Source organism: Hyperolius riggenbachi, chromosome 1 (genome assembly GCF_040937935.1).
Source record: "Hyperolius riggenbachi isolate aHypRig1 chromosome 1, aHypRig1.pri, whole genome shotgun sequence".
Lineage (NCBI taxonomy): Eukaryota > Metazoa > Chordata > Amphibia > Anura > Hyperoliidae > Hyperolius > Hyperolius riggenbachi.
Genome location: NC_090646.1, coordinates 416,750,077 through 416,775,555, shown reverse-complemented (window position 1 = coordinate 416,775,555; position 25,479 = coordinate 416,750,077). Strand labels below are relative to the sequence as shown.

The window sequence follows — 25,479 nt, the reverse complement described above, 5'->3', positions numbered from 1 at the left end:
TCTTGGCACGGCCTGGGACATTCCCTGCCTCAGTCCTTCAATGACTACCCATCTACTCCTGGACTGGCATACCTTTTCTTGCATGAAATAAAGGCCCAAAACTGATTTGCACTATTATGCACATCGCTTGTTAACATGCTGACTGCTGCTGGCATCACTCATACCCGTTCCAGTCTCAAAGATGAAGCTTTAGTTAGTGGTTTTCCAGAATGAATATTTGCATTCTATAGAGACAGTCAATGGGTACCTTTCCATTACATGCAAAACTGACAGTGTGCTGCATTTTTCCACATGTCGGACAAATTTGCAACCTAATTGTGCATAATGATTTTCAATGGCTTCAATAAATATGAAAATTGAAAAATTGCATAAGTTTTACAAAGGTGGCAAAGGAGGAAGTAATCAAATATGCTAGCCGCATATAGAAATTTGCACATTTCTCTTTTTTTTTGCGTGTGGAATTGTGTATAAGGTAAACCTGTAGCAGAAAAGAGACATTACACAGGTTGCCTCTGTCTCTAGTGCAAAGCCCCTAACAGGTAAGCACAGTCCTACTTTCAATTAGAAACAATTACAGTAATTTCAGACTTCTACACTTCACTGAACTATTAAATTCCTTGCCAACTGAACAGTTGCCCAGAAAATGTATATATAAACATCTACATTTCTGTCAAACCCTACGGGCCCATTCACACCTTAGCATTTTGCCGTCGATTTGGCAAACCGCTCAAACGCTAGCGGGTTTGAAAGCGCTAGTGTAATAAAAGTCTATGGGCCCGTTCTTACGTGGGCGATTTGCGCTAATCGCCGCATATCGCCCAAAACCGCGAAACGCAAACGCGTAGCCTGCACCATTTTCAGGCGATTTCCTGGCAATCGCATTTTAATGCTATAGAAGCGCTACACGCTTTTGCGGAAAAATCGCGGCACTGTCCAGCGATTTTTCCACGTGAAATCGCGGAAGAATCACTCCCGCAAAATGCCGTTTTGCACTTTTAAGTGTGAATGGGCCCTAAGTGCCACACAAAAGGGGGAAAAGCACATGAAAGGGTCAAAGTCCTAATCAATGAATACGACTGTGAAAGAGAATTTCAGTTACTCACATGAGGTGAACTGGCTGCATTGATAGTTGAATGAGTCACAGTGACATTACTGGATGAAAAAGTATTTGAATTGTATGGGTGCCCACACCCATAACAAGCACAGGCTGCATAGCTGGCCTCCTCGGATTTGGTCTAACTGAACTCTCCTTGCCTTCAGGGACATTATTCTTGTAAGCTATTAGACATACCCCCTCATGATTTCATGAAAACCACATTGGGCTTATAAAGTAGTTAACCTCTATTTACAAAAAGCATACTTTTGCCCCTTCATTTCCTTAATGCTTTTGCATGATTTTTCCCTTTTTTTGGATTTTTCATCATCTTAATATTTCTGCTATCATATTCTGATTTTTCCACTAGTAATTTGGTTATTGCTGGATCGTGTCCATCACCAGCCGTGACTCTGGGCAGATAGCAATACAACAAATTAACGCATTGTCCCCTTTCTTCCCCCACAGCGTATAATGCTTTTCTCTTGTTTGCTGCATGTCACTTACCCTCACCTCTCCAACGAGCAGCACACTGCTTGGCCATAGTAAATAAAGGCCCATTAACTTTTAGAGGCATATAATTTATTCCAAATAAGGTTGTATGCTTAAAGTGAACCTCCGGACTAAAAATCTACTCAGCAGCACTGAAAAGGCTTGGTGTTTCTTTAACAGTTTCACAGCATCAGAACTTTGTTTTTCTTACCAAAGCATCATTTTTAGCTGTATTTTTACCTAAGCTCCACCCATCAAAGAAAAAAAGCCTGGGCTTTTTTTCCCTGATGCTGTGCAAAGCATGATGGGATTTCCTATGTTGTTATTCACGTTGCCTAGCAACTGGGAGAGGTGCTCAGGACACAGGACAGTTGGAACTGTGTCTCATGTTCCCTGTCACCTCCTTTCAACCAAAAAGATGGCTGCCATCATGAGATCAAACATTTGCCTGTTCTTTTAAAACAGGGTGGGTAAGAGATTATATTACCTATTCATTTTAATTAACATAACTAATGTAACTTAAAGAGGAACTCCAGTGAAAATAATTTAATAAAAAAAAGTGCTTCATTTTTACAATAATTATGTATAAATGATTTAGTCAGTGTTTGCTCATTGTAAAATCTTTCCTCTCCCAGATTCACATTCTGACATGTATTACATGGTGACATTGTTACTGTGGGCAAGTTATGTAGCTGTTTCTAGCTGCTCTGGCTGTTACAGACAGCTTTAAACAGCCATTTCCTGTCTGTGAACATTGTTACATTGTGGCAGTTTGCCCAGAGTACCGCGGTATTCAGAGCCTCTTGTGGGAGGGGTTTCAGCACAAAATTAGTCACACAGCGCCCCCTGATGGTCTGTTTGTGAAAATCATTCTATTTCTCATGTAAAAGGGGGTATCAGCTACTGATTGGGATAAAGTTCAATTCTTGGTTGGAGTTTCTCTTTAATGACAGTATGTTTGTTTAGGCTAGAGTTCCTCTTTAAAGAGACTCCGTAACAAAAATTGCATCCTGTTTTTTATCATCCTACAAGTTCCAAAAGCTATTCTAATGTGTTCTGGCTTACTGCAGCACGTTCTACTATCACCATCTCTGTAATAAATCAACTTATCTCTCTCTTGTCAGACTTGTCAGCCTATGTCTGGAAGGCTGCCAAGTTCTTCAGTGTTGTGGTTCTGTGATGCATCTCCCCCCTCCAGGCCCCTCTCTGCACACTGCCTGTGTATTATTTAGATTAGGGAAGCTTCTCTCTTCTCTCTTATCTTTTACAAGCTGGATAAATCCTCCTCTGATCTGGCTGGGCTTTCACATAGTGAGGAATTACATACAGGCAGAGCTGTCTGCACTCTGCAGGAAGAAACAGCCTGACACTTTAGTGGAAGATAGCTGCAGGGGGAAAGAAACACACAAATGATCTCTTGAGATTCAAAAGGAAGGGTGTATACAGCCTGATTGTGTATGAATGTATTTTTTATGTGTGGACATACTGTACATCAACCTACTTCCTGTTTTGGTGGCCATTTTGTTTGTTTATAAACAAACTTTTTAAAACTGTTTTTAACCACTTTTAATGCGGCGAGGAGCGGCGAAATTGTGACAGAGGGTAATAGGAGATGTCCCCTAACGCACTGGTATGTTTACTTTTGTGCGATTTTAACAATACAGATTCTCTTTAACAAGAAAAAAATCATTAAAAAAAAAAATACATGGGCACCTTTAACCTTATATTAACTTTGCATTTTGTTAATCATTTTTTTTAAAGGGATGAAAGATAGTGAAGAAAGCACACAATTTACTCAATGCAAAATTAACTCCTCCATTATCAAGGCTTCTCTATAAACAAGCACTTGGACTTTAGAAAAAGTTATATTCAGCTCTCTATTCTGCTCTGTTAATCTCAGAGGGCAGCTGTAATGAGAGGTATATGGAGGCTGCCATACCTTATTCCTTTTAAACAATACCAGTTGCCTGGCAGTCTTGCTGATCTCTTTGGTTGCAGTAGTGTCTGAATCACACACCTGAAACAAGCATGCAGTTAATCTTGTTAACAAAATGTCAGAAACACCTGATGTGCTGCATGCGTGTTCAGGGTCTATGGCTTAAAGTATTAGAGGCAGAGGATCAGATTGACTGCCAGGCAACTGGTATTGCTTAAAATGAAATAAATAGGGCAGCCTCCATATACATCTCACTTCAGTTGTTCTTTAAAGGGAAGGTCCAAGCAAAAAAAAAAAATGAGTTTCACTTACCTGGGGCTTCTACCAGCCCCATGTAGCCATCCTGTGCCCTCGTAGTCACTCACTGCTGCTCCAGTCCCCCGCTGGCAGCTTTCTGACCTCGGAGGTCAGGGCCGCATTGCATACATTTTTACGCATTCCAGCTAGTGCAGGAACAAAAATGTATGCGTTGCACCACTAACGCGTAAAAATGTATATGTTAATGTTCCTGCACTAGCGGGAATGCGTAAAAATGTACACAATGCGGCCCTGACCTCCGAGGTCAGAAAGCTGCCAGCGGGGGACTGGAGCAGCAGTGAGTGACTATGAGGGCACAGGATGGCTACATGGGGCTGGTAGAAGCCCCAGGTAAGTTAAACTCATTTTTTTTTTTTGCTTGGACCTTCCCTTTAAGAAAAAGGCGTGTTAGAATAACGCCCTCTTCCTTTCTGCCTTTAAAGTGTACCAGAGCTGATAAAATATAAAAGTTTTTTACATACCTGGGGCATCCTCCATCCCCATCCACACGGATTGCTCCCGCGCTGCCGTCCTTAGTCTTCTCCCTCTTCATTACCAGGTCCTGTAACTTCAGCCAGCAGCTGCCGGAGCGATACGTAAATGGCGCACTTTTCTTGCGCAGACTGCCCAAAGTTACAAGACTCGGCACCGAAGAGGGTGAAAACTGAGGACGGCAGCGTGGGAGCGATCCGTGTACATGGGGCTGGAGGAAGGTATGTATAAAACTTTTATATTTTATCAGCTCTGGTTTCCTTTAAACCAGGAGTGTCAAACTCAAATACAAAAAGGACTGAAATCGTACACTGGGACCTAGTCTCTGGCCAACCTTAATGTCTACTGGCCACCTTCCAGGTGTCCAATGACCCCCCCCCCCCCCCCCCAACTCCTATACAGTTTCCCTGGTGTTTAGTGGTCCTCCCTCCCTTATACAGTTCCCTGCTGTCTAGAGGCCCCCAAACTCCCCATACAGTTCCCTAATGTTTAGTGCTTTCCCGCTACCTCCCTCATATGGCTTCCTGGTGTTCTAGGGCTTCACCTCCAATGCTATATTGGAGGTGAAGCCCTAGAACACCAGGAAGCCATATGTGGTGGTCTAGAGTGGGCCAAACATGATGCAAAGTGAGGAACCCACTTGAGGGCCAAATTTAATGGCTCTGAGTACTTGCTTCTCATGGATGCGCTCTAGCGTCCAGGATCTCGTCTATGAGTGCTGACTCATTGATTTTACAGATTGCGATGCGATATTATCTATGAACCGAAATTTTGATATGTGTGTGTACTGTGTGCCTCTGAGGAAGCGGTCTTTGGCCGTGAAACACGTGTCAGGCAGTCCTTTGTTATGATGTGGAGTCCTGTATTGGTTCTTGTGCTTACTTGTCCGCAATCTTGAAGAAATTTGAAAATTGAAGAATAAAAGACTGACTGTTCATTTAAAACCCCGTTATTTTTTGTGGAATGTATATGATAATTAAATTCAGTGCCTATCCTGAAGCTAAATTTGTGCTCAATCCTAGCAAGTTCATTGACATGCTTTATCTGGGATTAGCCTCATCAGTAAAAAGGTGATATATTAAACACCGTACATGAAATGTGGATCGATCATTCTTAGCAGCTTATCCCATGATACATGCATTGTCAACAAAACCATATCAAGATCTGGAAAGACCTTATCAGGTGAACAGCCGCCTTACATTACAGCGATAGAAGTATTAATTTTCCAGGAATGTTTTGAACGGAAGAAAAAAAAGGTCCATTTGCAATTTTCTTTTTCTCCAGAGATTTCTCCTAAGTGATATTTTCAGGACTTTAAAGTGGACCCAAATTAAAAATACAAGATTTCAGAAATAAAATCTATTTTCTAAATTATAATAATAAATAGCAGTCTTTTTTCAGCTGCATGATGACAAATATAAAATATTTTACATTTATTGGAGGAACCCCTCCCTTCCTTTCATATTGCCGGGACAGAATCCGGCAGACTGGTGGAGTAGGTGATGTCCAGCAAAGGAGGAATTGCTAATGGCTGCCACCTGTATATCCCTAATAATGAAAAGAGAAGGGTGAAAAGCATACACTGAAATGCTCATAGGCTTGAAGGAGTGTTTATTTATCTTTGTATGTGTCAGAGTGGTGCTACTTAATATTTTAAATTTGAAACATGTTTGGTTTGGGTCCGCTTTAAAGGCCCGTTTCCACTACACGCAGATTGGATGCAGAAAAACTGACTCCAATGTCTATGGGCCTGTTTCCACTAAACGTGATATTTCTGATGCAGATTTTTCAATAGGAATTCATTGGAGTCCGTTTTTCTGCATCCAATCTGCATGTAGTGGAAGCAGGCCCTAAGCAAGCAAGAAAATACTCAGAATAATTTTGACATTACCGTATTTTTCGGACCATAAGACGCACCTAAGTTTAGAGGACAAAAAACAGAAGAAAAAAAAAATATATATATATATATAAACAAGTTCCATGGTGCAGGGTTGTCTTCTGGGTCTTCTCCCTCCCCCAATTATGTCCCCCTTGTGTCCCTTCTGTACTTTTTGTCTCCTTTGTGTCCTCTTCTGCCCTGCTTGTGTCCTCTGTCCCCATGTCCTCATATGTGCCCCCTGTGTCCTTATCTTTCCTCTCTGTGTCCTTATCTCTGCCCCGTGTTGCTATATGTGCCTCCTGTGTCCTTATCTCTGTCCCGTGTCCTTATAGCTGCCCCCGTGTCATGTCGGCTTTCCCGAGCCTCATCCCTGATCCCCTCTGTCCTGTCTGCCTCCGAGGGCTTCGCGCTCTCAGACAAAGTATTTCCCTCTTCACTTCCGCATAGGTCACTAACCCGGAAGTGAAGAAGGAAATAGTTTGCCTGCGAGTGTGAACCCCTCAGCGGCTTTACAACGAGGATTACTGCTACTCATAGCGATGTTATGGGGTAAGCCTCACGCTACTCAAGAGGCAGGCAGGACAGAGAGGATCAGGGACGGGGCTCGGGAAAACTGACATGAGGACACGGGGGCAGAGGTAAGGACACAGGCTTTACCAATAGGATTACTGCTACTCATATCCGCATAAGCAGCCAAGAGTCGGGGAAAACAAAATAAATGCCTGGGGATGTTGCCGACAAGCAGATCAGAATGTTCCACTACCACTTATTTAGGGGAGGCAGGTCTGTATTGGTACATTCGGACCATAAGACGCACCAATTTTCTCCCTCTCTTTGGGAGAGAAAAAAAGTGCGTCTTATGGTCCAAAAAATATGGTACTTTTTGTACCTACTTTTTCAATTGCAAAGTTATTTCAAAGAGAATTAGAAGAATTTACAGTGCTGCCCATAATTATTCATACCCCTGGCAAATTTTGACAGCTGGGGTGAGAAGGATGGAGGGGCGCACTTTGGTGTCTCAGCCTTGCTGAGGATCTTGTCCTGGCTCTGACCTTTTCTCCTGACTTATGTCCAAGGAGATACAGTGCTGCCCCTAATTATTTATACCCCTGGTAAATTTTGACTTAACGTTACTTTTATTCAACCAGTAAGTAATTTTTTGACGGGAAATGACATAGGTGTCTCCCAAAAGATAACAATATGATGTATAAGAGCCATTATTGTGAAAACAAAACATTTCTCAGCTTTTATTTACATTTGAGCAAAAAGTGTGCAGTTTAAAATAATTCATACCCCTCTTAATAATCTATAGAAAAGCCTTTATTGGCTATTACAGCAATCAAACGCTTCCTATAATTGCAGGCCAGCATTTTGCATGTCTCCACAGATATTTTTGCCCATTCATCTTTAGCAATGAGCTCCAAATCTTTCAGATTGGAGGGTCTTCTTGCCATCACCTTGATCTTTAGCTCCCTCCACAGATTCTCAATTGGATTTAAGTCAGGACTCTGGCTGGGCCACTCTAAAACGTTAATGTTGTTGTCTGCTAACCATTTCTTCACCACTTTTGCTGTGTGTTTTGGGTCATTGTCATGCTGAAATGTCCACTGGTGCCCAAGGTCAAGTTTCTCTGCAGACTCCCTGATGTTGTCGTTGAGAATTCTCATGTATTGCTCTTTTTTCATGGTACCCTTAACTGTGATTAGGTTCCCTGGTCCATTGGTTGAAAAACACCCTCAAAGCATTAGGTTCCCACCAGGTTTGACAGTGAGGATGGAGTTCTTTGGGTTGAAGAATTCTCCTTTTTACTTTTTTACGCCAAATGAAGGAAACATCATGGTGACCAAAATGTTTTTATTTTTGCTTCATCAGACCATAACACAGAAGTCTTCTTCTTTGTCCAGATGAGAATTTGCAAAGGCTTTTGTGTGCCTCATCTGGAGAAGTGGCGTCCTCCTTAATCTGCATCCATGGAACCATGCAGTGTGTCCATTGGATTGTCTGCCTTGAGACATTGCCACCAACAGAGCCCAAATTCACCAGGATGGCCTTGGTGGTTATCCTTGGATTCTTTTTCACCTCTCTCACTATCCTACTGGCCAGCACAGGTGCCACTTTTGGCTTCTGACTACGTCCTCTGAGATGTTCCACAGTGCGGAACATCTTGTATTTTTTAATAATACTTTGTACTGCAGCCACTGGAACTTGAAAACATTTAGTAATGGCCTTGTAGCCCTTTCCTGAATTGAGGGACAGCCACAATGCGCAGCCACATGTCCTCACTGAGCTCCTTTGTCTTAGCCATGACTGTCCACAAACCAACTGCTGTTTACCTGTTGAGTTGATTAAAACTGCTGTTCCCAATTAATCAGGGTGATTCGGATGCTTTAGAACAGCTTGGGCTATTTGGAATTGTATAGAACTTTGGATTTTCCCACAGACTGGAAACTTTTTGCTCAAATGTAAATAAAAGCTGAGAATTTTTTTCCCCACAATAATGCCTCTTGTACATTGTCTTATTACCTTTTGGGAGACACCTATATCATTTCCCGTCAAAAAATTACTTGCTGGTTGAATAAAAGTAACGTTAAGTCAAAATTTACCAGGGGTATAAATAATTAGGGGCAGCACTGTATCTCCTTGGACATAAGTCAGGAGAAAAGGTCAGAGCCAGGACAAGATCCTCAGCAAGGCTGAGACACCAAAGTGCGCCCCTCCATCCTTCTCACCCCAGCTGTCATACACGGATTGCTATTAGAGTAAGAGGTGCCCCAGGGATCCTCCGATGGCGTCAAGGCCAATCTCCTAGAGGGGTTCCAAAGCATCTGCATCCTACACATACAATGTGTGTGTCCATGATTGTGTGAGTTTTGTGCCCAGGTCCCTTTAAATTTTCCTCTATGTATTTGCCCAGCGTTGTGAGCTAGTCATATGATGGTTATAAGCCTGATTGAGCAACTATACATTTTTTGCTGTGTATTGCTTTGTGTGTGCAGAGGCACAAGAGGAATCTAGTGGCCCCTCAAACCCCACACCACCCTCACACACATGTAAAATAGATGTAAATACTGCTTCTGTACAGGATCTTTTTTATTTACATTTTGTAGTTATGTAGCTATGTTAGGTTATGTAGCTATGGCTGTGATTGCACTTGAGCGATGTGATTTTATAAAAATCCCCCATAGCATTGCATTAGCAAGAGCTTTTTCAAATCACTATCACAAATCACAAAAGCTGCTAGTTTGAGCCCCTTACAGTTTAGGTTTCTGCAAGTCATTTTGAACTATCCAGTGGAAAAATGTTCTAGTTGCAAAGCTACCATATTCTTATGTCAGAAAGGCAATTCCATGTCGCCTTTTCCGTAAGCTTTTGCAGGTTAATTCAGATCAGGATTTATTCAAAATGATGCTTGTTAAAAACAATATGAACTTGTGCAAGACTGAAAGGGATAGGCAAATGATGTAGAATATGAAACACTTGTCAAAATAATCATTTTGATGAAGTTAAATAGGAACTGTAGTGAAAATAACGTAACAAATATTTTTTTAACGATATTAATTTATAGATTATTCAGTGTTTGCCCATTGTAAAATCTTTCCTCACCCGATTTATATCAGACGGCAGCATCTTTAGTACTGGCAGGTGAGGTGATGTGGTGTGTGTGAATGCTGCCCACTTAATGGGACTCCGAGCACCTCTCATGGGCATGCCTTTAAGCCAGGCGACTTCCAGCAAAGTCGTGCTATGACTCCTCTGGAGGAGCCTCTTGCAATGGCCATGCATGTCACTTCCTCTTCCTGCTTTATTCAGTGATGCACTTCTCTAACAGAGAACACAGGGATGACCCAGAAGTTATAACATAGCCAAGATGGCAGCTGCGATTTTTAAATTGATATCGAACGAAAACTATTTGGTGTAGAACGGCGATTCAGGCATCCTATGAAAGAGGAGAGCACATGCTACAGAAAGGTATGCATCTTTAAGTACTTTGCAGTACTAGTCAGATTCTTAAAGGCATGCCCATGAGAGGTGCTCGGAGTCCCTTTAATTAGCCTAGGCTAAACATCACTGGTAGTGTTTCTGATGCTGAAACCAGAAAAATGACTGTACAAGTGGGTATCCTGAATACTTTACTGCATTCTACTATACATCACTACAGTGCCTCTTTAGTGTGACCTAATGATATCAAAGAAAGCTTAGACTAGGCTACAATTTTGGATTTTATAAATGCAAATAAAGGGCCAAACGTGGGAGAACATTTTAGTACTACCTCGGTAGGACCGAATGATAAATTGGGATCACTTCATTCGGAATTGGGAATGAATAACTTATGTCATTAATAACATGACCAGATGCTCACAGCATTGCACCTAGATTGGCTAGAAATATTTTAGTGTCATCTGCTGGACAATTATTTGCAGTTACAGTTAGGATATGATCTGTACTGTTGCTCAATGCTAAGGTAAACCTAATGTATTTTCAGGTGTATTTCCATTTTAGGTTATGTTTAAAGTTACCACATAATCTCCTTTAATGATGGATCTCTTTCAAGAGGGTTTTTCTATACACAGTGAAATGTTCCAGCCACGCGCTTTATGGAGGACGTTTCAGATTTCAGATAAAAGCTTTATTGTTTTCCTACTCATTCATGTTTTCCCCAAAGGCATTAACAGGAAGCCTGGCAAAGCCCTGTGTAAATCACCCAGCTGTGTTGGGCTGGCATCTAGCTACAACAGCGCTTACCATTTCTTAGGCTGAGACAGCGGCTTGTACTTGCTGAACTTCACTCGCCACTCTAGGACATCCTTGCAGTGTTGGCATACTCCATCATGTGACTTGGAGTTTAACGTCTGAAATATGAAAGAATATTGTTCAACATGGATGCCCTGTCTTGCTCTCATCAGTCGAATATGTTGAGGGCTGAATCACAGCATTACTTCAATTAAATAAGTATCTGAAAAGATTGCTCTCAACTTTTTGCAATATGGAAATACAACTTACCAAAGAAAATGATGTAGGTGGTGGCCAGCTCCTTACCATAAACAGCAGATAGCCTCCTCTCACTATCTTAATATGCACCTGAAGTGAGAAGGATATGAAGACTGCAATATTTAATTCTATGGGGGTATTTATACTTGCGTGGAGCTTCCACTAGCCCCATTAGGTGTGTGGGGTCCATCACCCTCCTCTCTGGCCACTCCATTTTCTGCTCAATCCCTACCGTAATCTGGCTAGTCGTGTGCTTCTACGCATGCGCAGCCTGTTCATGCACGCAAAGAGGATTAGCAGGACAGCCCGGCAATTTTCATTGTTTATAAGGAAATAAATATGGCAGCCTTTATATTCCTTTCAGTTCAGGTGTTCTTTAAAAGGACTCCTAGAAGACAATCATGACCATATCATGGGAGTATACACATTTTAATACACACACAAAGCTTGCAACTACATTAGTTTCCTTCTGCAGCAGCATGCATACCAGTACCATATGGAGCACCAGTCCTGCTTATGGCTTGTCACAAACACATTAATCGCAATGCTACATAACCTTTTATGTAATTTCTGGAAGCATGTACAAATGAGGTAGAACAGCTTTGTTTTTGTTTTTTTTTTGTACAAAAAAAGGAAGCACAACACACCAATACAATTTGAGTGACTCCTGCCGATTTCTAGCAGATAGACCTAAGCATGGGAGCAGAATAGGAAAGCTAGCATTACTAGATGTTTGCATATCTTTTGCATAGCCTCGTATCCTCTGACAATTACAAGTGCCAAGAAGCAAGGCCCTCTTTCAGTTTTTGTTTCTCTGCAGTACCAGCTATAACACAGGAAGCCAAGCAACACCATTAGTGAAAATTAAACTTGCGCACACTTAAAAGGTGACAAATCTTGGCCCCATTTTTTTCATATGCATGGTAAGTGTTTTGAACATAGCTGCCCATATTTTTCAAGCATTTATTACGTGGTTGCTAATATTTTAAAGAGAACCAGTAGAGAAAATAACAATGAATAAAATTACTTATTTTTTTACAATATTTATAGATTATTAGACAGAGTTCATTGTAAAATCTTTCCTGTCCCTGATTTACATGCTGAAAAGTATCACTGGTGGTGAAATCTTTAGTTCTACCAGGTGATCTGTACCTAATGTACGTTACTGAGAGTTTTACGCACAGAGGGAGATACTGCTTGCTTGGCAGTTGGAAAAAGCTGTTATTTCCCACAATGCAAAGAGGTTGACAGACAGCAAACTCTCAGGACCTTAGTCATGACATCACACAGTGGGAGAGGTTTGATCACAATCTCAGCCATACAGACAGCCTTCATGATCTATTCAAGAAAAGGTAAAGATTTCTCGTGGGAAAGGGGTATCGGATACGGATTGTGATGAAGTTCAATCCTGGGTTAAAATTCCACCTTTAACCACTTCCCCTCCCCTGGGACTAGTAAGTACATCCCGGCAAAATCCCATATCTCCTTGCAGGGTCATAGCCACTATGTCCCCTTCCCGATCCCCCCTTCCCCTTCTCCCGGGCTCCCACGATCGTTACCGCTGCCAATCGTTAGCCGAGAGTGAATTGTTAACACAGTTCTCATTCATTGATCTAAGTCCCCGTGTGAATGACCGCTGCTGTCTATAAGACAGCGCCGCCATTCACAAAAAACAATACTTACACATCCACGCATTACTTCCTCTAATGCACTAGGATATCTTGTGGTCAATTGTAAAATTACAGCTACACTTTTTTTTTCATTAAGAGACATGTTTTAATTAACCCATTCAATTTTTTAGATTTTAAGCAGTTTAACCACTTCACCTCCAAGGGTTTTTCCCCTTGAAAATCCAGAGCAATTTTCACCTGTCAGGGCTCCTTCCATTTATTCGCCTATAACCAGGGATGGGCTTTGGAGTATAGAACTACTCGAATTAGAAATTCAAATGAGGCTTGACTGCCCCAGGGGTGACCACAGGAGACAGGGGTTACTTACCCAGAAGTCCGTCAGCTTCTATGCGTCTCACTCCACTTGCACGTGACCTATGGGACGCGTTGCTCAACACACTACCGCACTTCCTCCTTCCAGCTTAAAGGAGGAAGTGCGGTAAGGCATCATGGAACATGTCCCATAGGTCGAGTGCAAGTGAAGTGAGACGCATAGAAGCCGACGGACTTCTGGGTAAGTAAACCCTGTCTCCTGTGGTCACACCTGAGGCAATCGAGCCTCGCACAACGCTTGACGTATTTTTCAGGACTCCAGAGACTAATAAATAAATCTCTCTTTACTTACCTGGGGCAGCTCCAGTCTTCCCCAGTATCCCGCTGGTTGCCTATAAGTTTTGCCAACCCATCAGTGGGTCGGTGCTTCAGCGCATGTGCAGTAAGTGTCCAATGACGTAGGCACGTTCATGGGCGGGAGCTTACACATGTCTACGCAGAAGCGCCGATGGGTCAGCAATACTTACAGGCAGCCAGAGGGACACAAGGGAGGACTGGAGCTGTGACAAGGGACCCAAAGGACTTCTAGGGGCTGGAATAAGCCCCAGTTAAGTAAAAAAAATGTATTTATTTGCCTCGGGAGTTCTTTGAATATCCAATTCACCGTGACCAGTCGTTATTGCGCGTCTGTACCAGCGCTGCAAGATCACAGAAACTTTTGCTCAAAAGCACACAAACAAACAAAAACCCGCCAGTCAGCCACTGGAAATCTCGTTCACGCCTGACGTGCAACGTCATGTGACATCCTGCATACCCCCTGCCAGGAAGAGGCGTCACTGAACGACCGTCGTCAAGGGGACACAGCTGGACCCGTCGGGTGGAGAGTACAGAGCTTAATGCATCCATGATTTTCAAACAAGGCTATTAGCTGCCTTCCAGTCTATTTTAAGTCATTTATGGCTCCCCAGACACAGCATGTCAGTTTGACCAGCCTCAGTTGTGCCACAAGTACGCTTGTGTACACTGGCAGTCTGCCACTTCTGCATGACTGAAGATTTCACATGTGAGCAGTTGAGGGGGTGGCAAGACAAAGCATTTGCACTTGAAAACCATCCATGTAAACTAGGCCAATATAAAATATCTATTGGCACATTTTTCTATAAATAAACTTGCCAACACTGACTTACACTGAAAGATAAAGAAAAAGTCAATTTGAATGCATATTCTAAATGTCTATTCTTAAATAGAGAAGCTTGAAAAAATGTCAGCTTTTGTTTTACAAAAGTGCTTTGCTCATCACACTACATTTCCTTAGAGAAGTCTGAAGAATCTTATTAGTAACCAACAGCGTGATCACTGCCTGAAAAAAGGGGGAAATACATACTTCAGTATAGACAACATAAGCATAATTCAGCTGACTAGTGCTCAGCATCTTACCTCAGATTTATTAATACAGGTATGTAAATGAAGAGAAGATCACTGCCAACTGAGGTGTACCCAAGTTTATGCCAGGTATTTCTTATTAAATCTGGAGTGACAAAGCACTTCCTCTAAGTTTATCAGAACTCCATATCATGAGTCACATTTTGCACTGACGCATAGATTACTTCATGAACACAGCTACTCACAGCATGATGGCAGCTACTCACATGCATGTGGTTAAAGTCCTCTCAACTATGACCAATCATGTAGAATGCAGATCTATATTTAATTAACATTTTTAACATTTTCATTGAGTACAAGAATCAGAGGATGAATACAGCACCGCTGTATTTTATGAGGGCCTAGCACTGTGTGAAAGCATGTGACACACTGCACTACTACCACCAGCTATAGTAGATATCAGTAGGAGATTGAGAATGGGCACAGATCACTGTGAAAAATAATAATAGAAGGAAGGGGCATAACTACAAAGCATGGGGATCCCCAGAAACATTTTGAAGGGACCCCCCACATACCCGTTCCTCTCCTAGTGACCTCTACTCTCTACCACCTCACTATCTTTCTGCCGCTCCCTCCATCTACCACCTCCACTATTACCTGCCACTTGGTTCTTTACTGCCTTTCACAATCTGCCTGCCATCAATTTCTCTACCACCCCTCACCATCTGCCTGCCACCCCCTCACTCTACCACCCCTCTCTATCTGCCTGCCAACCCTCCCTCTACCACGTCTCAACATTGCCTGCCACTCATTTCTCTATCACCCCTCACTATCTGCCTGCCACCCCCTCCCTCCACCACCCCTCATTATCTGCCTGCCACCCACTTCCTCTACCACCTCATTATCTGCCTGCCACCCCCGCCCCCTTCCTCTACCACCTCTCATTATCTGCCTGCCACCCCTCCCTCTACCACCCCTCACTATCTGCCTGCCACCCCTCCCATCTACCACCCCTCACCCTCTGCCTGCCACGTTTTGCACCGACGCATAGATTACTTCACAGCTACTCACAGCATGATGGCAGCTACTCACATGCATGTGGTTAAAGTCCTCTCAACTATGACCAATCATGTAGAATGCAGATCTATATTTAATTAACATTTTTAACATTTTCATTGAGTACAAGAATCAGAGGATGAATACAGCACCGCTGTATTTTATGAGGGCCTAGCACTGTGTGAAAGCATGTGACACACTGCACTACTACCACCAGCTATAGTCGATATCAGAAGGGAGATTGAGAATGGGCACAGATCACTGTGAAAAATAATAATAGAAGGAAGGGGCATAACTACAAAGCATGGGGCTCCCCAGAAAAATTTTGAAGGACCCCCCCACATACCCATTCCTCTCCTGGTGACCTCTACTCTCTACCACTTCACTATCTTCCTCCCACTCCCTCCCTCTACCACCTCCACTATTACCTTTCACTCGGTTCAGCAGCGGCTGGATAGTGTAATGGTTAAGGGCTCTGCCTCTGACACAGGAGACCTGGGTTCGAATCTTGGCTCTGCTTGTTCAGTAAGCCAGCACCTATTCAGTAGGAGACCTTGGGCAAGTCTTCCTAACACTGCTACTGCCTATAGAGCGTGTCCTAGTGGCTGCAGCTCTGGCGCTTTGAGTCCGCCAGGAGAAAAGTGCGATATAAATGTTATGTGTGTTTGTTTTACTGCCTTTCACAGTCTGCCTGCCATCAATTTCTCTACCACCCCTCACCATCAGCCTGCCACCCCCTTCCCTCTACCACGGATGTGTATGTGAGTCGTTCTGACGAAGCTCCGGGGGCGGGGCGAAATGCATTAGCGTCGCTCACATACACATCTGCACGCCGAGCCGCCATGCCAGCATGGTAACTGCATCACCGAACACTACAGTCTGGGCCCAGTGAACTACTATGGAGGCGCACAGCATAGCATAGAAGCTGCCTATAAGAATGATAAGTATAAATCTATATCATGCTAATGTTTGCAGACATTCATCTGCGGAGGAGTCCCTGTTGCGATTGAACAGGTTGATAATGCTTATATTACTGAATATTACTCCTGGCATGAGAATGGAAATGATCTCCTTATGTAAAATCTAGATGATGATCTTATACTATGCATGCTGTGATATGAAGAGGATCACACAGTCTACCTCATAAATTAAGGAGGCCTCATTAGATGGTGGTTACTATCCATATCTTTTGCTGCAGTGAAGATAACCGTTAATGTGGATGCTGCTTTTTTTTTTATATATATATATAGCTGGAATCCTGGATGTACTAATGTGATGAAACACTTTTTTGAAAGCATGCTATATTTTTTCTTGTGGTACCACGGTTGTTCTTATGGTCATCAAGCCGCATCTACACATGTAGATGCGGCCGCGATGCTCCTTATCAATCGAGCCGCTGATGCGGCTCGATTGATAAGATCCGACAGGACGGATCTTAGCACCGCCGATTCCCTGCTCGCTCCCCGCGAGGGGACAATGGCAGGGAATCGAGCGGCAGATAAGCGGCGCGGGGACGAGCGGGAATCGAGCGGGTATTGATCCCTGCGCACGCGCGCCGAGCGGGGATGCGGCGGGCACGCGGAAGAGGCGATCAGGCGGCTAATCGAGCCGCCGGATCGCCACAATCTCTCCCCGTGTAGACGGGGCTTTAGAGAATAATAAGATTAGAGAAACCTGCAATAGGTAGTCTGAAGGGCCCAATAACTAATTGGTACTGTATGCAATTGGTTATACCATGTGCACATTGGTGGGTGTTTGAGCTTGGCGGCATTATATATTTTGATCATATTGGTCCTTAGTATTTTTCTAACCTCTGTGAGTGTATTATATTTTTGACTACCTTGCTATCACCTATAGGGTGGTTCAGGATACCTCACGCTTTGTTTACTGGAGGAATTGGAAGGCACCAGTATGGTCTAATATATATGCGAGTGTTTTTATATAAAGGGATGGGAGATATAGGCAGACCCAAGGTCGAGTTTGGCACTCACTGATAGAAGCTTATACTAGCTTACATTCTATTTTTATATATTAATAATATTAATAAAAAACTTTATACATTTTTGCACTACTACATGTTGCAGTGTACTTTTTTTTCATACTAGCAGTGTGCGGCATATACTGGCTTGGTGGCTTGTGTGTTTTTTGTCGATGAAGAGGGATCAAACCTGCGAAACGCGTTGCATATTTGGAGTTCATAAATAAAATATATGGACTGTCTTTACTACAGTCGTTGTGTGTCTACTTGGAGGAGGCAAGTCCACCACTACCTCCTCTATTTACCAAGAATTTGGTTTTTTAAGCTCATTTAGCTTCCTTTTATCCTTTTGGCACCTCTGTCCTCCTGCATAATATTGAGTCCACCCTGGGTGGAGGGTTGAACCCCCTTTTTCTCATCTACAGAGAGCGACTTCTTATTCCTGAGTGGGGTCAGGAAAATCTCCCCACCTACTTTTACAGTGGTTGCCTAATGGTAACCCTGGTTTGTGAGTATTAATATTTACTCTATCTAGTAACTATTTACCAGTACCTATTACACTATTGGGGCTCTTGGAGTTCCTTTTTTTAACCTCTCACTATCTGCCTGATACCCCTCCCTCTACCACCCCTCTCTACCTGCCTGCCACCCCTCCCTTTACCACCTCTCACTACCTGCCTGCCACACTCTCCCTCTACCACCCCTCACCATCTGCCTGCCACCCCCTCCCGCCCCTCACTATCTGCCTGCCACCCCTCTTCTCTACCACCCTCACTATCTGCCTGCCACCTCCTCCCTCTACCACCTCTCATTATTGCCTGCCACCAATTTCTCTACCACCTTTCGGAGCCTGCCACCCATTCCCTCTACCACCTCTCACTATATGCCTGCCTGCAAAATGTATTGCAATTCTTGAATTGAAGAGATATTTTAAAAAAAAAAATGTATGACAAGCAAATCACGCAAGGAAACTCTGCCATGGGGGATAATGCTGCCACCGTCCGAATCACTTACCTTAGTGATTCGGCCGACATTGCAGCATTTTTTCGTGCAGGAGGCAGCGAATCCCATAACCGTGCATGGCACAGCTTCTGGGATTGGTCTGCATACTTACAGACTGTGGGGGGCGTGTTAGAGGCAGTCTGCTTGCTGGAGTTTACATAGCAGGGAGACTCGAGCCTGTATGAGGTACACGCACATGGTTTGGCAAACTGGGATTTATTGCTGCATTCAGGGTTGCAAAAAATACCACAGCTTTTCCTCTGCCTTAACTCCTCACAGCTAGTAAGGTCCCTTCTCTCTGCAAGCGTCCTCCAGTGTGCCAGGCTCCGCCTCCAGCTGCTGCTGTCCTCTGTATTCTGCTGACAGCCGGGGCGGCATAGGCACGTTAGAAGCAAGTGAGTCGCACTCTCTAGACCTCACAGCGTGTGGCCAGCTAATGGAGCACGGCAGCCAGCTCAGTAATGCAGTCCCTCACATTTCATCTGGCTCACTCTAGTCTTGCTGCCTGTGACCACTGACCAGGTCACAGAGTTCATTTATGCCTGTATACAGCAGGAGAGGCTGAGCCATTTTAGTTTCCTCAATTCCTAGTGCACTGTCTGTGCGAGAGGTGAGGGCCAGTTCCTTTACTGCTAAATGAAAAAAAAAAAAAAGTTTTTGTTACTGATTGGACTGCAGTCTGCCTCCATTGCCTGCCACCTCTGCCCAGCATTTTTCCAAAAGGTCTGTACCGTGTAGCCTCTGCTTTCACCCACCACTAGTCCTAACCATTCCTTCCCCAGAGGTACCATTGCTACCAGAGCTACAAGACCTCACTGCTTTTTCTATACTGTATAGCAGATCTCCACTGCTGTAGCACAGATAAATTTAGGTAAAGAACAGTATTTTCTGCGTCATCTGACAGGCAGCCATGCGCTGTAAACCTGCACAGGGCTGTGTAGCAGCATGGCTTCATCTTATAACCAACGCTGATGCACAGCTCTGGGTGGGCTTAAAGCATTTAGTCGTATTTCAGATGACGCAAAGGGCTCGCATGTCCCTGCTTTTACCAGTACTGCTGCAGGGAGATAATCAGAAGGGCACTATCTGCATGGAGTCTGTAAGTTCTTCCTGTGTCTGCATGGTTATCTGCTGGGCACTCCTGTTTCCTCCCCCATCCCAAAAACATACAGATAAGTTCACTGGCTTCCCCCTAAATTAGCCATAGACTACAATACATATACTACACAATACACACATATGACTAGGGTAGGGACTAGACTGAGCCACTTTAAAGTAAACGGGAACCGCATATAAAAAAATGAGACAGATACTTACCCAAGGAGAGGGAAAGCTCTGGGTCCTATAGAGCCTTCCTGCTCCTCTCCTAATCCCCTCGATCCAGTGCTGGCTCGCCGCCCGGTAGCAGTATTTGACTAATTTAGTCAAATACTGCTTTACCCGGCCAAAGGAGGCTTCAGAGTGCTCCTGAAGAAGGGCGGCCCTGTACTGCACCTGCGCAAGCACGCTCTCTTGCTCGCTCACGGCTGTGCAGTATGGAGCCACACGTCTTTGGGAGGACACGGCTCCCGAAGACTTCCAAATACCCTTTCGGCGGGGGATTGAAACAGGGGGAGGGGGCAGCCAGCACAGGATAGAGGGCACCGAGAGAGGAGATGGAAGGCTCTATACGACCCAGAGCCTTTACTCTCCTTAGGTAAGTATTTGCTTCATTTTTTCTAAATGCGGTTCCCATTCACTTTAAGGGGCAGTTAAGTGACAAGACAATATACGCTGTACAGCGCTGCGTAATTTGTCTGTGCTATATAAATACTTAAATAATAATAATAATAATAAATAATAAAGGGCACTCACCACCAATGAGTAGGTAAGCAATATATGGGTGGGGTTGGTTTGAGGGTGAGACGGGGTAGTAAATACCCCATACATTTTCCCATCTCACCCCACCCGGCTACTTTTTCATGCCACCCGGCTGGAAAAAAATTCTGGGGAGAACACTGTATACATATCAAATTAAAGAGGAACTATAACTCAGGATTGAACTTCATCCCAATAAGTAACTGATACTCACTTTCCCACGAGAAAGATAATCATAGATCATCAGGAGGGTCTGTGCGGCTGATATTGTGGTAAAACCCCTCCCACAGTGTGATGTCATGACATTTACTGTCTGTGAACCTAACCTAGTTGCATTGTGGGAAAATAATGGCTTTTTCCAACTGCTAAGCAAGCATGGTCTACCACCGTGCATAGAACTCTCAGTAAAACATTCTGCACACATCACCTGGCAGAACTAAAGATGTCGCCCTACATATCAGAATGTAACTTAGGGAAAGATTTTACAATGGGAAACCACTGACTAAATAATCTATAAATAAATATTGTAAACAAACAATGTTATTCATTACGTTATTTTCAGTAAATTCCTCTTTAAGAAATAAATACAGGTCTGAATGGGATTTCAGAAGACTGTATTACATGGTGTACATCCAGTGAAGAAAAAAATGTAATCTACCTAGTCAAGAACTACTACAGGCCTCTAAACCAGTCTGCAATGCCAAGTCAGCTGCTGTACCAGAATACTCTTATGAGATATGTGAGGTATGTAGGCTGACCTGTAGCACTCACATCAACAAGTTCCATGACTGTCATATCAAGGTGAAAACTGGCTCTATAACTTATTCATGGGCTTAGGGCTCTTTCACACTGGGAGCTGATCCATGCGTTTTCACGGATCGCTGCTAGCTTGCGTTTAGAAAGGTAATATGAAAGGCTATTTGACTTTCATGTTAACTTTCACATTAGACGAAGCGTTCCAGAGCGTTACGCTGTAACGCATCTGGGGGCTTTGTAACGTCCAGCTGGGGCGGTTTCCTGTCAGGTGAATTAATAACTACCGCCGCTAATCAGCGTCGCACCACAATTTCCCAATGTCACTCAACGCATGCACGAAATCGGGTTCGTGCACGCGTTGGCTGATGTGAAAGAGACTTCATCCATATTTCTATATATTGCTTTCTCCAGATGAGATATATTGATAAGTAATGAATGTCTGTGTCACATAGGTCATAAACTCAAGATGGAGGAAGGCAGATGTGTGGTATCAGATTTAGATCCTAGACCGAGATCATCATTGGGTGTAATGCTGGGAATACACGGTACGTTTTTGAGCCATTTAGATGGCTCGATTGATCATTTCCGACATGTCCGATCTCCCGCCCGATCGATTCCGTGGTCGATTTTGCATAGGGAACAATGGTAAAAGATAAGAAAAATGAATGGACGATAAGAGAATCGGGCGCAAAGTCGAACAGGGAATCGATCGGACGGCAGAATCGAGCCGCAAAAACGCACAATGTATTCCCAGCAATACTGTAGGTACTACAGCAACTTTCTTATTACTAAACTTGCCCTTTGACTATTTATGATATATTTTGCTTCCATTCAGCAAACCATAAAGAATAATACAATGGATGGATTAGAAAGGATGGCATCCAGTCTTTAACACGCCTACATTACTTTGAAGTTTCTTAATCACACATCTGAGGCATAGTGTGAAATACATCAGGAACATATACAGCAGCTAAGCCTTCAAAGCATTTACAAAGAAAAATCACCAAATTAAAAGCAAGTAAATTAAGGTGGAGCTCTAACAATGTGGAATTGTGATGAAACCGAACGGATACTGCAATAAGGAACAAGTACTGCTGGGGACTAGTCATGCAAGTAGCTGTTAATCATTGCAAGTAGTTACTCTGACTAGTGCTATTGACTAGTCACCACTTTCATTTACTGACCTCATACTGTATAAAGTACTTAATCATTGCCCCACTCATGCATTGCAGATTTGTAGCAAAAAGCTTAGCAACAGAAGTTATCAACTAGGGCAAAAATTCTAAGATGTTACTGTAGCAACACTCACAGTACTCGAGTACCACTGGCTGAGCTAATAGCGTAACTCGTGGTACACTGCTGCCGGTAGTAATGGAAATATTGCCAAGCATTATCTGTGCATAGCAATATTTCTGCAGCTGTGTGCATGACCCCATGGTGAGATAAACATGGGTACATGCACAATTATGCCCATTTACAACTTGCCTAGGGTCACTTTATTTTTAATTGCAGGAGTTAATTGACCAGTGTGCTTTATACAAATGAGGCACTCAAACTGCAGTAAAATAAATGCACGGCTCACTTGGAAAGTAAATAGGACTGAACACATTTTAGAATGTAAGTAAGTGTGCCCCACTCCAGCACTGATGCCCCATTCAGATGTTGGACATATGTACATGAGGTACACTAAGGTACAGTGCAGGGGTAAGGGAAGATGTGATGGGATAATTTTTCCCCTAGCCATCTCCTTAAAGTGAACCTCCAGACTAAAAATCGACTCAGCAGCACTGAAAAGGCCTGGTGTTTTTTTAACAGTTTCACAGCATCAGAACTTTGTTTCTCTTATACAAGTCTCATTTTTAGCTGCACAGAAGAAAACTGCCCGGGCTTTTTTCCCCTGATGCTGTGCAAAGCATGATGGGATTTCTGATGTTGTTGCTCTGTTCTGCTGTTTTGGTGCAATTTTTTTTTTTTTACATTTTGAATTTGACATTTGAAGCCTAGCGCATGCAGCTGGGAGGGGTTATCAGGACACAGGACAGTTGGAACTGTGTCTTATGCTCCCTGTCACCTCCTTTCAGCCAAAAAGATGGCTGCCCCCATGACAAAGATGGCAGCCCCCATGAATCACAAACTTTTGCCTGTTCTTTTAAAACATGGTAGGTAAGAGATTATAGTACCTATCTATTCTAATTAACATAACTAATGTAACTTGATGACAGTATGTTTGTTTAGGCTGAAGTCCCCCTTTAAGAGCCCCACTCAAGTTTACAAGAAATGAATCTCCCTGCCACAAATATAAAAGGAAGCCATTGCGTTTCACATGACTGATACTTCCTCTCTTTCTGTTTTGTTAGGCAGAAGCATCGGAGTCATGTGAAAAGCAATGCGACTCACAAGGGTGTTTACTCCTCCTGATCCTAAATTCAAACACCAACACTACTTATGAGAAGGGCTGTGGTGCATGGGCACTTCCTCACTCACTTTGTGTTGCAGGTGGGAACAGCTACAGCTACCATTGCTGTTCACTCCTGTTGAGGTTTTTCTGGCTGTGCATGCAGGAAAAGGCACTGTTGGCAGCACAAAAAGTTGTGAGGGAGCAGCATTCACACAGCCTGTTGCCTTAGGGCTGGTACCAACAAGAGCCGTTTTATGCATGCTTTGGACTCTTTGGTGATTCCAAAATCACTATGCTAACAGTCTGGTCCAAGCCCTATCCTATAGAGCCATATCAATCCCTGCCATGCACTAAGGAGGACCAACAGTCCAAAACAGGCTATCAGTATGTTGGGTTGATGTGGCTCTGTAACATTAAGGCTTCTTGCACACAGGGACATTACAGGCGCACGTTAGTGCAGCCTGTAACGCACCCCCAACGCACAGCAATGTAACACGTGGGCTGTTCACACTGCCCACGTTGCGTTACATTGTAACGCAGCAAAGTGCTGCATGCTGTGCGTTCTACGCGGCTTAGCCGCGTTAGACTGTTTGCACATGCTCAGTCATGTTGGGGAGGAGGGGAGAGCGGCTGGGCACATGGCTAATTAATATTCACTGCACTCAGTGACGTGCAGTGTTTACTTCCTGGAGCGGCCGCTCTGTGCAGCGATTTGCCGGGTGAGACCACGTAATGCCCCATGCGTCCAAGAGTACGCATCACAGACGCCAGAGTGAGCTACACAACGCGGCTCACTCCGGCGTCCACACCAGAGAGCACCAGGCGTTGTGTTAGGGGCACGTTATGTGCCCTATAACGTCCCCTAAACGCAACGTCCTGGTGTGTAACTAGCCTTAAAGCTATAGGCTTGCTATACACCAGCGATTCTGGTATATTCAGCAGTAATGCATTGTGGGTAACCACTGTTACACACTTAAATCTGAAGTATCGCAAATATCTTCTGTTTTAGGAGGGCAAACCACACTAAGCATTGCTTTCTTTAGTAGGGTGGCCTTTCGGCCTCTTTTGGTCCCCTATACTTTCCTAGTGGTTTTGGGTCACCCCGAGCTGCTTTGGTATTCTACCAGTCAATGGAGGTAGGAGCAATCATGGGTGCTGCAGCATTTCTGGAGCGATTGCGCTCCAATAAAAAAAGTATAGCATCACTACAAACCAATGTTAGTTAACTGGTAACATCCTTTTTAGTAACCTCCAGGACAGGTCCACCACGAGAACGACAGGCTCCTCCCAGGAACAGGAAACGTCCAGATAGAGCACTCTATAAAACTTTGTCCAACCCCTTGATCCCCAGTCAATTTCAAGTACTGTTCCTAAACAAAAAAGGGGTTTTAATATTCATACTGCATATACATATACTCTCACATCATCATATATATATATATATATATATATATATATATATATATATATATATATATATATATATATATATATATATATATATATATATATATATATATATATATATATATACATATACATATAATTAATATCGGGTAGGTTACGGACCTGTCCTGGAGGTTACTAAAAAGGATGTTACCAGGTAACTAACATTGGTTTTTCCTTTAACCTCCAGGACAGGTCCACCACGAGAAGATGAGCAAGAATCTTACCAATTTAGGGTGGGCTGACTGCCTGCAGAACTTTCCTTCCAAATGATTGCTGTCTTGCAGACATCAGGTCTATTCTGTAGTGTCTAGAGAAGGTGCTTAAACTTGACCACGTGGCTGCTCTGCAGATCTCTTCTGGCGTAGCACCCGCTCTGTAAGCCCATGAGGTGGCAGCTGCCCTAGCTGAATGGGCTCTAATTGTATCTACTACCGTATTCCCTGTAATCCTATAGGCTTCCTCTATACATAATTTTATCC

At 43.4% G+C, this 25,479-nt stretch overlaps 1 protein-coding gene across 1 annotated transcript in view; it reads right to left on the bottom strand.

Moving 5' to 3' along the window:
- C1H9orf85 (chromosome 1 C9orf85 homolog) overlaps positions 1–25,479 on the bottom strand; it is a 59,663-nt gene that overhangs the window by 11,654 nt on the left and 22,530 nt on the right. The window contains exon 2 of the mRNA XM_068271410.1: positions 10,933–11,039. Within this exon, the coding sequence (XP_068127511.1) occupies positions 10,933–11,039 (107 nt within the window). The remainder of the gene's footprint in view (positions 1–10,932; positions 11,040–25,479) is intronic.